Source organism: Vidua chalybeata, chromosome 1, assembly GCF_026979565.1.
Source record: "Vidua chalybeata isolate OUT-0048 chromosome 1, bVidCha1 merged haplotype, whole genome shotgun sequence".
Classification (NCBI taxonomy): Eukaryota; Metazoa; Chordata; class Aves; order Passeriformes; family Viduidae; genus Vidua; species Vidua chalybeata.
The window spans coordinates 119,365,474-119,380,048 of record NC_071530.1 but is presented as its reverse complement, the minus strand read 5'-3'; the positions used below and the strand labels follow the sequence as shown (position 1 = coordinate 119,380,048).

General features: G+C 35.0%; 1 protein-coding gene across 4 annotated transcripts in view; it reads right to left on the bottom strand.

Annotated features, from left to right (window-relative positions):
• C1H8orf34 (chromosome 1 C8orf34 homolog) overlaps nucleotides 1–14,575 on the bottom strand; it is a 191,223-nt gene that overhangs the window by 154,298 nt on the left and 22,350 nt on the right. For all 4 annotated transcript variants that reach the window (XM_053958307.1, XM_053958298.1, XM_053958316.1 and 1 more), the window contains exons 2-4: nucleotides 12,877–13,024; nucleotides 11,815–11,946; nucleotides 3,104–3,232 (exon numbers count right to left, since the gene is read on the bottom strand). In XM_053958307.1, the coding sequence (XP_053814282.1) occupies nucleotides 3,104–3,232; nucleotides 11,815–11,946; nucleotides 12,877–13,024 (409 nt within the window). The remainder of the gene's footprint in view (nucleotides 1–3,103; nucleotides 3,233–11,814; nucleotides 11,947–12,876; nucleotides 13,025–14,575) is intronic.

Below are 14,575 nucleotides of genomic sequence, written 5' to 3'. Positions count from 1 at the left end.
CTGTAAAAAGCCATTAATAGTACATTTTGATCATTTGTGTACTCAGCTGTTGAGCCCAGTGTCTGTCCCACACCGCTTCAAAATACGATTGGCATCAAATGCAGTATTAAACTCATGGCATGTTTGTAGAAACAAAAGCACTAACTAGCCTGCCTGAAACAAGCAACAGAAGAGGTAGATGTGGGATCTTGTGATAGCTTTTTTAAAATTCACCACATGGGATGTTTGTTTGGGTACAGCACAGAATGAGTTTCATGCACCTTATACTTCTAAAGTCCTCGACCTTCTATTCATTGAAGGCCCCTAAGATATTTCCTATGTGCAATCTACATTCTATCTCTGTGAGAACTAAAACTAATTTATTTTCAAAATTCTACCTTTTCTCTATTGACAAAATTTTCACATTTTTCATTTTGATTTTTCAATATAATTTTAATTTTTCAATATCATGTAAGAAATAATAGCAAAGATTTTTTATTTCCTGAAATTAACTGAAAATTAGAAGAATAAAACCTGGAAACAAGGAGATACAGCTTAGAATTAATCTGATTCAAGTGTTTAAATGCTAGCAACAAGAAAAAAAGGTTAAAGTGCAGAGTAACTAACAACTATAAAAGAACATAAAAAGCCATAAGAAAAGATACTATAAATACACTTGAAAAGGAGAACAAATTAAAATACAGAACTATTACATCAAAGAGAAGGAAAGCAAATAAGACATGACACAAAGAATTCCCAGAGTTCAATACTTTCCCTGCTTCAGTCTTTATCAAAAAAAAGATCAGTCACAGCCAGATGCTTAACAGCAGTGGTTTTAAGAGGAAGAACTGTAAGCCAGACAAGGGAAGCTGAAAGATATGTTGGTGATTTAGATACATTCAAATTAGCAGACTCTTGTGAAATTCACTCTAGAGCATTTAACTCACTAACTGAAGAAACCTCTAATCCATTAGCAACTGTCTTTCAGGAACAGAGAGGTCAGAGAAGGGCAAATACATATCTTTGAAAAAGAAAAAGGGAAGATGTGGGCAACTACTAACTACCAAGCCTAAATCAGACAACAGCAAGAATCATAGACAAAGCTGTTAAATAAATAATGTATCAACATCTAATGGAATAGAAAGGCAATAAGAATGAGCTGACATGAATTTATCAAGAATGAATCACATTAAATTAGTCTAATTGCATTCTCAACTGGGAAACTTGCCTAGTGGACAAGAAAAAGAAGCAGATGTAAAATACTCCAGCTATAAGACTCTGTTTACTATCCTAGATGATACTTCAGTAAAAAAAAATAGAGAATTACAATCTACGTGAAAGCACTGCAAGATAGAAAACATCTGGTGGGAACAAACACACTGAGTAGCTTTCAAGGGCTGTTTGCATGGGATCATGAAGAGGTCTGACAATATTTCCATTAATGATCTGGATGAAGAAATAGAGAGCACATTCATGAAAGTGAACTGATTATCAGGCTGAGAGTGATTTAAAGCACTCCGGGGGATGGGATTTAATTCCCATATTATCTTGACAAACCACCATAAAGCATCAAGTACTAGAGAGAAAGAGTGAAGAATGTTTCACTTGTGAAATAACTATGAAAAACAGACTCCAACAATGGTGACCAGGTACATTCATCCAGTCCAAGTGTAGGACCCAATACGCTGCAGAGTTTTACACTCTAGTTAGAAAACTGTGAGGCAAGGAGAGGTACAGATTCCTGCAAAATCTATTTTAGGTATCAGGAAGTATAGGTATCGTTCTAGGTAAAAGTGGAAACTTCACGATATTCTGAAGGAAAGACAAAGATGTAGAATTGAAGAGTGGATTTAGGCATTAATTATTGAACTCTCATATCTGATTGGTTTGTATCTCCAGAGAGTGAATAAATAAGCCTTTCTGAAACTCAAAATATTGTTTCTGTATCTGTGCATAGCTTAGCTACAAGTCTGAAGGAGAAAAGCTTGAAAATTATACTCACATCCATCACAGGCAACAGGGAGGCTGCAAATCAGAGATGCTGACCAGAGTTGGTTTAGCTCCTTACAGGCAGAGAGACCAATTTACTAGAAAAGTATTTCAAAAAAGCTCTGTAACTATAATACAAGTTTGAAAATTGCTCAGAATATAATTGTTGTGATCAACATAAAACATTTGGGAGAGTGTGATTTGGGAAAACCAGTTTTGGGTATTTGGCACAATTCGAAAAAATGCTGAATCTCAAAATTAATTGCAAAACAAATCTTCTGTTCCCCATTCAGCTCTCTGACCTCACTATCTAGAAATTCTCCAGAGAATCAAGAACTTCCAGGGATAAAATTTAATGAGAGAAGAAATAAACGTTTCTCACACAAATATCTCCCAGATCATGTCACACCTACTTTTCATGTAGCATGGCGAAGAGTATTTGTCATCATTTCATACTTTAAAAACTGTTAGCAGTATTTGCTCCCACAAATGTATTTCAGAATTCTCTCCTACAGGAAAGAAAGTAAAAGGAAAAAAAAAAAAAAGAGCAGCTATTGCTGATCATATCCAGTAAACCTCAGAGATGTTCATTACACGAGTGTTTAAGGGATAATACATGGGGTTTATTATGAAATAACTGTATTTCATGTTTCTGAGTACTTATTTGAGATGCTTTAAAATAGTTTAATTTCTTTTGAAAATTAGAAGGTCAATGAAATCAAGGATACAAAATAGCTAAATGTTTTTCAATAACAGGTCTGAACTCCATCAATGAGGTTAAGGTTTTGCAAAGGTTGATCCCCTTGTAACTACCACACAAAGGAGCAACCTCCCTGCTGCATGTTCCCACCATTTTCATTAAGCCAGCCTCTTGTGTTGATCTCATTATGAGCTAATTCAGCTCACTAAACTGGTAGAAAACTAAAGTAAAAAAAGAAAAGGTGGTACAGGGGTAGTAGTTTCAGTTTCCAGGAGAGTTCCTGAATTATCTCAGACAATCTGTAAACCTTATCAACAGGAATGTAAGTGCTGACCTTGGTCTTCATTGAATAGAAGACCACCTTCCTGATATGTATTTCCAAATTACAATTCAGGCTGTATGGTTACATTAAAAAACTAAAATCAATCAACTTACTGCGAGACAGATTCTCAAGGGCTTTTCCAAGCTTTTTGCTCTCTTGAAGAATATGATTTAGTTCATCAAAATCATGGTTCTCCGGTTTTGTCTTCCAATCCCATTTAGGATGCTCTATTGACCTTGGCACTAAATATACACAGATATATAGATGAAGTTTAGATTTGGTCGTTCAGACTCCTACAGTAGAAGAAAAATCTGCACAGAGAGTTTACAAGCTCAAGTATCTTGGGTGGAAATTACTTAACTATTCTTTTATTTTAACTGTTGGAAATATTTTCTTTGGTCAATGTGAAGGAAAAACATCTATGAACAAATGCATACCTGAATTATTCTTGCAATGAATTAATTGGTAAACAGGATCATTAACATTAATAATTGAAAATAATAAAACTAATGTAATAAAAAAATGTATTTAAACTATCGTACATGATGGTATCTAATTTACAAGAAAATAGAATTGTGTGGCCTAGGGGTCAATAAGAAAAAATGTTGAAAGAAAAATGAGTACCTTTTGGCCTTGTTAGTTATTTTATCAAGAAAAAAAAATTTAGATATAGCTTTTAAAACAACATTTTTCTTTTTCAAAAATCATAAAGTGTAGATAACACAGTTCATAAAAAAAACAGTGAAACAAAGCAAGACCTTGTCATTCATGTTGTACAGCCTCTAATCTTCATTGCACTACTTAAACAAACTCAGCCTTTGGGAAGCACAGACCTGAGCTTACAATCTGCTGCTCATTATCTATTACCAAGGCCTTTAATTTTAAAATAATAGTATCTCAACTGCTGAGCTAAGTTTACCATCAATGAAGAGGAGTGTCTGAGATATGTAGGACACACAATGAACAGAGCTTCTTTGAACAATGTGAACATTTTCAACAATTTTTAGAAATGAAAACAAAAACAATGCTGTTTCTGGAACTGCAGTTTAACATGTTCTTTTTGCCAGTGTTCAGAATTAAGTAAGCTGCTGCTTTTGTCAAGAAATGCAACTGTTGGGTTGTCTCCAAATACTGCATTACCATGCTGGTGTGAAGATGATGATGTCTAGTCCACCTTTCCACCAGAAAGGACCAGTTGCATTTTTACCAACCATCATTTACCAGTTGCTGACCACTCACTTAAAAATAACTTCAAAGAAAAGCCTAAAATATCCAATATATCCTGGACAGCCTCAAAATTTTTGTTTACTAATTTGACAGCTGCCAACTAATCTATGCTTATAAACGTCATTTTCATTACATGCGAAGAAGGCAACTTACAGACTCCTATAGATTATGCTAAAAAAGGTGGTTTCATGATAATTTGGAACTTCAGACTGCTTTTATGATGGTATGGGGAAATCATGCTCAGACATCAAGTCTGGTAGCTATTACAAAATGTGTTAAATAACTGTGTGAATATATAATCTGCTCCACTTTGGATCAACCTCAACTTTCCCTTGTGGAGTTAAGTCAATTGTCACCTTTTCCAGGAAAAGAAATGGGACAAAGTTATGCTGAAGTCCTTCTTTCACAAATAACACAGTTCTACCTTCTGTAGACATAAACCAACTCATCTTCAAAACAGACATCTATGGAGTCTGACAACCCAGACTATATCCTGATCTGTAATACCAACTCAGGAACATGGCTATTAGGGAAGTTAATGCATTGGACTGTAATTACAAACATTCTCCAAGACAGAAGACAAAAGAGACATTTAAAAAGACCTACAGTGATAACAATAGAAGGAAAGGGACACAAGTACCCTCAATAAGGAGAAGGGAAGAGAGGAGCAAGCTGAAGTGTCAGAGTCTTGTTCTGCTCTGTGTTCAAAAAAGGCAAGTAATATATTTCCTTCTCAGGACAATGGAAATAATGAGCTATAGTGGTTCCCAGTAAATACATATAGACTTTAAGGTATTAGAGTATGAATAGTCTCTACTCAGATAAGCAGCTTGTAATTTTTTGTTGATACTTATAAATCTCAAACACTATTTTATAATTCCCTGGTTTAAGAACTACTAGGTCAAATAAAAGTTACATAAATTTGTGCGTAACAAAAGTTGACTCCATTCACAGATTGTAGCATATACAAATTAAACAGCACAACTTCAGCATTTCTCATCCTTTTTTTGTTTATTTACAGAAAACAAAATGTTCCATCTAGTATTTTTTCAAAATTATTACTAACTGTAAATATAAGTTTTTAATAAACTAGAAAAGAAATTCTACAAAGAGTTCTCTCTGTTTTCACCCACCTTTGTTTTACATTAAGATCACACACTCCTTTTGAGTCCTTTTGCAGTCATCTTACCAATATCCTTCTGTGGGCCAATACGATATTCTACAGCAATCACTCATCAGCAGTATGACAGACTTTCCTTTCTATTTTTATGCTAAATTTGCCACACCAAAAAAAAAAAAACCACACAGTACCACCAGAATACAATCAGGCAACAATTTAATATAGTAAAACCATATAAAAAGATGACCAAACCTTGAAGCTTCCAGGTTGCAGAAAATTTCCACAAGCTAGTATTTTATACCATGGCAGTTTGAAACAAAACCCATTTTTTAAAATAAAAAAGGATTTTTGAGAAAACATATGCTTTTGAAGCAAAATTTGTCATGGGACAGAAGCTGGATGAAACAAATATAAGTTTTACTTGACAGCTGTGGAGTTCCTGGATCAGCAACTGCCAAGTATATGGACCAACTCACATCAGGAAAAAAGAAAGTCTTAAGAGTCTTGTTCTTGAAAAGTAGGGACACTTGCTCAAGACAATGACCTGGTTGCTAATTTCAGAGAAATGTCACACAAACACAGGAAGCTTGGACCGCAGCTCACTAGACGGACAGTGGGAAATCAGTCAAAGCCATGGTGGAAATTTCCTTTGCATGCTGGTGGACAATCAGTTCTGTTTTACTGAACCATTTTGTACTTCAGTGAAAAAGTACCAAAATAGATATGCTGTCATGAATTATTTATATGTTAAATACAATTTGCTTCAACAATGATTTGGCTCATTCTGAGGAATCAAAACAGAGGAGGAAGTTAAACAGAATTAGAACTAACTGAAACTGTTATTACTTATAGAGAAGACATAGTTCTTCCTACTTGTCTTTCAAATAATGAATGGTACTAAAACAACATCTATTTAGTAGCATCATGTGGCACGTGTTTGTTCTTTCAAGCTCATTTTCTTCTTGCTTACAGATTTTTCCAAACTATAAACCCTTATCTTCTCAGCTTTAGGATCAACAAGCACTGGTAATTTTCAAATTAATGGCTTTGTTGAAAGCATTCAGAACTGTACAAACACCATATGACCCTTCTTAGGAATCTTTTCCAATAAGTGATCCTCCTCTGTATGCACAAAGTCTGTCATTAATCGTTTACGTGCGTGTGTCACTACACACTCCGCAAAACCCTTTCATTATTCTCTGACCTTCATCTTTCTTTATTACACTCACTCATTCCAGAAAACACTATCAGTAATTTCAAATCTCTTATCACATTACCCACCTCAACCTCATCTTTGTTATTTGAGAGATTTATATATTATATAAAACACTTCCTCTTGAAATTATTTGCCTACAATTCAGAAGATTTATTACATCTATATTGTAGCATGTGTATTAAAAGATGTAGAGTTTCCTTTTATGGAGCTGAGAATTCACCATTTCATCTTAGGAGACTGGACAGACACACTTGCCAGTATTTCTGATTTTCTGGTGGTGTGCCCTGACCATAAATGCACATTTATTCACAATTGTGTTATGAATTCTGCCACAAATCAGCACACCTTTATTTTCTACTGGATGATGGTACAAGATCAGTACTGGTTTTATCTACCAATACAAGTCTTTTCAATGCATGATCTGCAGACAGAATCAGACTAATTGTTCATTAAATCCAATGTTTCATTAATGCATTGTATGGCCATCTTACATCTCAAAGAACAAAAATATGTATCATATAATTGAGCATAAAATTACTCATGTATTTAAATCTTGTAATAGCATTCAGGTTGGAGTTCTTTGATAATAAATCCAAACTGGTTTACATAGTATCTGGATATTAAAAGGCTAAAACAATGATGGTCTACAGTCCTAGACTGACCAAGAGCAACTAGAAGTTCACAACATTGTACTTGCATTTGGGATGTGGTGAGAATGTCAAATGGAAGCAGCATGAAAGGATGATCTGTGATCTAATATGGAAGTGGTGAAGAGATCAACCTACTTTGCCTAAAAGTAGCTTGCTGGGAAACAAAAAGTCTGTTTTACAAATTAGTTTGAAACTTCAAATTTATTTTTCTTCAGATACGGAATAAATTTAAATAATTTAAATTGTTTAAATGATAATTTAAACATTTCATTTATATACACACCCCTAGCTCCAAACTTCTTCCTTGCCAGACATCAGCAGCAGCTTCTGGTTAACTCTGGTTTTGCACACAGCAAACAAGTGGTTAGATTGCTTAGATATTAAAAATTTTTGTGTTTCATGTGCACCTGAGATCATAACAGGCAGGAGAGAATGGAGGTATCTTTTCAGTAAAAAAGTTTAAAGCATAAGGAAGAGACATTTGTGCAGCAATAACATGCACACTGCAGTCAACATCACTCTGCTGAAGGAAAAAAATATTTCCTAATTAAATAAATCAAATACCCTCATGTTCCCAAAGATTTCTATTAAATGACAGTTCTGAATAAATGCACAAGTTCCTGATCACTTGAACTAGACAGTCACAAGACAAAAACTCTGAAACAGAATATAACAGAGCTGATGGACTCCATTAAATTTTGGGTTTGTTTTGAAGTTTGCGAGGGTGCTTTTTAGATTCTTGGGTGTGGGGATTTGTTCTTTTCTTTGAAACAGAAGTCTAAGAGTAAATCTTTAGGTCTCTGCAGGTCCAAAACTTTCTGTTTATCAGATGAGTCCTGACTACCTCTTTGGAGATGCTTTGGGGGGGAAAAAAGTACAAGTGGTAGAAGCTGAAGACACAAAACAAATGGAATATGGTGTGCACATTAGGAAAGAATTCCTTCTAAACACACTTGCTTGCTGATCTGTTTAGTTGAAAGGGTACATGGTACACGCTGATTTTGGCACAAACTAGAAAGAAAGAAATGTCAAATGCACATTCAGAATATTAATCTATATATACAGATTATATCTATATATATAGATTAATATAAAAATATTAATCCATTTGGCCAAAAATAAGAGAAGCAAGATATGGCAAAAAGTCACATGTCTGAAACCAACATCTGCAATAGCAACTAAAAGAAAATGTAGTTCAAATACGCAATTTTCAAAAAGTTGCAGATACAACTAATTGCAGGTGTAAGTAATGAAAACAATAGGATTAATTAAGGTTTAAATAAATCAGTGTTATGGAAAAAAATGGAAATGCATAAACAGCAAAGCATGGAAGCAGAGGATAATTAGGCTGGAAAGGACCTCTGGAAGTCTTCTAGCCCAACCTGGTGCCCTAGACCAGTCTATTGAGGGCAGGTTGCTCAGACTATTCAGTTCAGCTTTACATATACCCCATGATGGCGATTCTAAAGCCTCTCTGGACAACCTGTTCCAGTTTTTGACTACCCTTGCAGTATAATTTTTCTTTCCTCATCCTTTCACTAAACACTCTTGAGAAGACAAATCTGACTATGTCTTCTCATTCATCCTCCAGCATACTAGTTGATGGTAACAATGAAATCTCCCCTTCATTTCTTCAATATGACCAAACCAATATCTTTCAGCTTTTTCTTGTCCATCACATGTTCCAATCCTGTCATCATCTTGGTGAACCTCCACTTGCTCCAATACACCACTGTTTCTCACAATGGACTCCAGATGCCACCTCAAAATCAAACACTGCTGGCTCTACTCTTGCTACTGCAGCCTGGTATGAAGGTCATCTTCAGCACTGCATGAGCACACAGCAATAGCTGGTTCACATTCCAAGCCCTTGTCCATCAGCATCCCACATCTTTTTCTGCAAAGCTACTTTCTAGACACACATATCCCAGTTTTTGGGATAACCCTATTGCTCAGGGTTATTCCATCCAAGATGTAGGATTTTGAATTTGCCTGTGTTGAGCTTCAAGAAGTACCTCTCAGCCCATTCCTTAGTTCTATCCCTCTGAATAGCAGTCCTACTACTCAGAACACCAACCACTTCCCACAATTTGGTCTAACCACAAACCTAAAAGAAATTCTATCTCATCATCCAAGGCATTAGGAAATTCTTTTAAATGGCATCAATCTCAGTACCAGTCCCTTGAGCATGCCGCTAAAGATAGACTTTCCAATTGGACTTTGCATTGCTAGTCACAATGCCTTGAATTCACCAGCTGAGTCAACTTTCCATACAACATCTTGTCCACTTACTGAGTCCATATCTTATCAACTGAGTAATAACAATACCATGGGAAGCTGACAAAGGTTTTGCTGAAGTCATGGTATGAAACATCTATCGCTGTTTCTTTGATTACAGAGCCAGTTATGTCACTTAAGAGGGCAACTGTGTTGATCTGATCAGACATATATGGTCTCATAAATCCATGCTTGATGTTCCAAATCACATTTTCCTCCTTGTGACTAGGAACACCTTTCAGGAAAGTTTGCTCAATAATCCTTGCAGAAGGTGAGGTTAGGGCTGACCAGACTGCCCTTCCTCAAAATCATTGCATTTTTTCTAATCATCAGGAACATCCCACAATAACTATGACCTTTCAAAGATGACAGAACGGCCTTGCAATGATATTAGTCTCCTGTTTCAGTATGCTTAGAATCAATCCCATGTAGTGCCATGTATTTATGAATGTCATTGCACTAAGCACACCCTAACTCTACCTCCTTTGTAGGCAAAGCTGCACTGCCACATGCTCTTTCTAGACTTGGGTAGCTTGAGAGTAAGTCTTACCAACTGAAGAGTATTATTACGTTTCCTTCAGTCCACAAGGACAGATCCTTGACCCCAGGTGTCTTATGAATGTATGAAATATTTCCTTGTTTGACATGAGACCTGATAGTTTAGAATGCCCAGCCTCCTCTTTGTCCCTCTAATGGGACAACCCAAAGACTAACAAGCACAAAATTTGTAGTAGGCACATATTTGAGGGGAGTGACGTGATATCATCCCCCTATCTGGGATAAAGGCAGAGAACTCAAGATCTTTAGGAGATGGCATGAAAGTTATTTGATGCATACCACAGAGTCTGAAAAGCAAGCACACGCCAGAAGGAAGGAAAACAGTATGATGACAGGAACAGCTCACAATACCTTTTAGCCACTGTTTCTAGCAGTGGATCTCCATAAATTGCTATTATCCAGCAAATCTGTTAGGTAAGACACAGACTGAGTGAGTATGAGCATTTATTGGATTGTTTCTATTTATTCTTGAAAATAAATTAAAATTCACATGCTTCTTTTGAACAGATTTAAAAAATCATGTGCCCATTGAGAGGCACAATGGAATTGATGATCAAATTTGAGTGTTTTTGAAGCAGACAATGTCTTCATGAAGAAGAAAAGCAGACAAATGCTCCATTTCTAGAAAAATATAATCCTGAGAAAATCCTGTACAATGGGACACAGCTACCAGTAACAGCCATTTTTACTTGTTGTAGTTATTTATTCTCAGTAAAAAATGCTTCATAATCATACAAGACTATTAATCACTCAAAAACACAGTATTTGTATTGCATAAATTTATCATGATTATTTTACCCATTGCTGTGTAGTATTTTGACTTAGTGAGATCACTGGGCAATTTTCCTTGACTCCTAAGTCTAGACTTTCCCATATTCCTTTAGAGGAAAGACAACAAATTTTCTACTGCACCATACTATATCTCTGTTCTCATCTGGTACACCCCATCACACTCCCCATTAAAAAAATTGGCTATAATAAAAATATCAAAAAGCTACAAGAGTCAACAGAGGAAAATCTAATTTTTCAATTTATTTTGGCAAAAATCTTGTACAAACAATTCCCTGGGTGCGTAACTATATTTATATATGTATGCTTATTGTAAGTATATTTATTTGTGAAAAAACCCTAACATTAAGAATCAAGCTTAAAAATTAATTTCTTCAGTAGCCAGTACACAGGAAGCATATTTCATTAAGGCTTGCTGTCTTCATTTTCACTTATTTTTTTACAGGTAGTTGACAATATTCTCTTCAGCTGCTCTATTTCTACTCTGCCTTTTCTTTCAGTGTACATTTAGATTCCTTCAGCAACGCTCAGAACAGTACACCTGTTCTGCTGACACTACTTCTGTATCTTGAACAGTATCTGTTCATATTTCATAGTACTGAATTGCCTGATGCAGAGAAAAAAAAATCTATAAGGACCAATATCAACAGAAGAGATTTTACACATGCAAAATGGCAATGCAAACTAAAGCAACAAACCATAATCAGTATCCAGACAAAAAATAGTTCATGACACCCGGATATTAGTCTGGTTTTTAATCAACCTATCCAGAATTCTTTTATATCTACAAATGATAACATAGAGCATTATAAAATATTTATAATTCAAGTGAGATTAAGGCAAGAATCAAACTCTTCTAACATATATATATATATAGGCATTTCATCTACTCACAGTTTGCTTTCCATTTTAAACCTTATTCAAATGAAAAAGATACTATAGGTTGGAAAGTATGCACAAATTATTAATGCAGTGAAACTTTCTTACATGACTTGGACTCCGGTGATGGTGGAGAAATGTTGGACACAGCAAGGTCGCTCTTTGACTTTTTAGGCTTTTTTGCATTTACCTGCCAAGGCTTATCATAATTCCTAAAATCTCTTCTTGTTCCTTTATTTTCTGTTAAAAGAATCAAATTAGATAATCATAACATTTGTAGGGTCATTTTTCAAAGACTTAACAAATAATTAATCAAAAAACTCCCAAGGTATATCAATCCAAATTAAAGACAGTCTTTTCTTTCTCCTATTTCTGATTTCTTTTATATTTATTATATTTATTCCACTTTTTAAATATCAAAGCTTAGAAATTATTATAGTTTTCATTAAAAAGGTATATTTTTAATTAAAAACTCCTTAATGTCCATGTTATGTACATGTTTTACTGCCTATGTTAAAACTGTGTATTTGATATAAATTGTTAATTTGTCAGCAAATTAATACTTTGGCTACCAGCAACTATTTAAGCTCTATAGTCGGAAATAGATCATTAGCCAGTTTTTAAACACAAAATTAATATTGTAATAGTACCTTGTACCAGAATATGAAAATCAAGATTTCTACTTTACAATCAGAGTAGATATTATTTCAGAATATAATTGTAATGCTTCTGAAGATTTACAAGCATAAATTATTCACACTAGAGTTTATAAAATAGCATAGCAGCTCCTCATTATGGGTTGGGACGATAGGTATATAAAAACATGTATTATTAAAAAAAAATCTCAATAGAGTTTAATCTCAGGCACAAATACACCATGGGAGGGGAAAAGAAAACAAAGAAGACAGCAAGTGAACCTCTCTCATTGAGACTGGGACTGTTTCCATTCTGTAACTCTGATGCATACTCACATGATATACACCTAGGCTAAGCTGACAGACAGCAATGTATATTAAATTCAGTATCTGCTGGATAAATAGGATTTATTCTGCATGTTCAAAACCAAAAAGCAGTCCCTGTTCAGTCGGTGCATGTGCATCCAGGAAATCAAGGACACAAGTATGGGAAGATAATACTGGAGACCAGCCCTTTCCAGCACACAGAACATACCTGATGTTTCACTCTCTGCCCAGAGGGCAGCAGAGCCAGACAATGTTCTCTGAAGCTGACCACGGTTTCCCTGCTTGGACTGAAGATGATCAATTAGAAATGGAATTGGCTGGTCAGGTGTCTCCGTTATCAGCTTGGTCATCAACTCCTTTAGAAAATTAAGCCAAAACAAAAAAAATTAGTGAGATATTGCACCTAAACTAATCCTGTTTAGGTTTATTAATAATAAAAAACTAATATTTTATTACACTGCTGCAGACATGGATATAAAGCCAACGTCAACAGGAAAGCATCTTCTATGGCACACATTGGCACTATCTAACTGCTGTTCTGCACCTTGGATGTGCAGGGCTGCAGAAAAAGAAACACTCTCCATCATTGCTGCTGGGGTTCTTTCTGGCTTCTTAGTCATAAAACACATTAGGAATCCAGAAAGAAACTGTGGCTCTGCTCTGAGCATGTACTCTGAGAAGAAATGTATGACTCAGGGCAGGTGAGGTGACCCTGAAACCCATTTAGTTCTACAGGAGATCTGTGGCTGCTGCTGCAAAATGAAAAAGCTCCACAGAAGTAAAAAAATTACACGAATGCACAACAAAATGGGAACAAAATAAAAATAAAAAAATAAAACAAACAAACACAAAAAAAAAAAAACAAAAAAAAAAAAAAAAAAAAAAAAAAAACAAAAACAAAAAAAACACAGCCGAAAAAAAAACCCAAAACAACCAAGCTATTCAGAGCATATATTCTCTCTTCACCAATCCCCAAGTATAAACCTTAACACAATTTACATGCACTTAAGTCTATCCCCATTTCATCTTTTCCACACACTTTCATGTAATACATTTTTTTTCAAATGTCAGTAATTACTTAGCATTACCATCAATTAAGTGTGTTGGGAAAAGATAATTCAGAGGAAGTATACTAAATAGCAGCAAACATGAATAACTGCATGCAGGATTACTAAGGCATAGCAAGTTTTCTTTGTCCACAAAAAGGAGAAAATATGCCCAATCTGACCACTTGTCTTAAGACACAATCTTTTGTGATGTCATTTTTGATCTTATCCACAGTGAAATGCAAAACCCTGGGTGTCTCTGGTTTTGAACTGGAACTCTACAGGGAGAAATTAAGCTACTTACTAATCTTAGAATTGTTGGAGCTATGGAGTGTAACTTGATCTGGACTGCCTCTTACCAAGGTCGGAGAAACCCTCCATTCCACATCATACAAGAAAAATTCAAAAATTGCAGTAATTCATATTTTAGTTGCTTGGCAACACTAACAGCAAACCTTTATTCTTCTCCCTGCCAAAATGCAGAATTAGTGACAATGGGAAGATGTAATCCAGTGCTTGTAATGGACCACAATGTCTGTAGTAATTCCACCGCAGAGGATTCTATTACCAAAGGAAAAGTGCCAATCTGTTACAGCTGACTTGTAATTTAAATAATTTCTCAGAATCATGGTTTGAAAAATATTTTTGTCTTACATTAGTAATACATTGCAAAAGGTAATACAGAAAAATGAGAAATTTTAGAATGCCTACATATCAATGTAAGACAAATGCTACTTGATTGTTGCTATAATTGATTTGCTCGTAGCAGGAAGAAATGGTCTTTAAGTAACAAAAATGCATCTAATAAAATAAAATTGATTACAAGATTTCTTAACTCTTCTGAGATGTAGCAAAAATGCT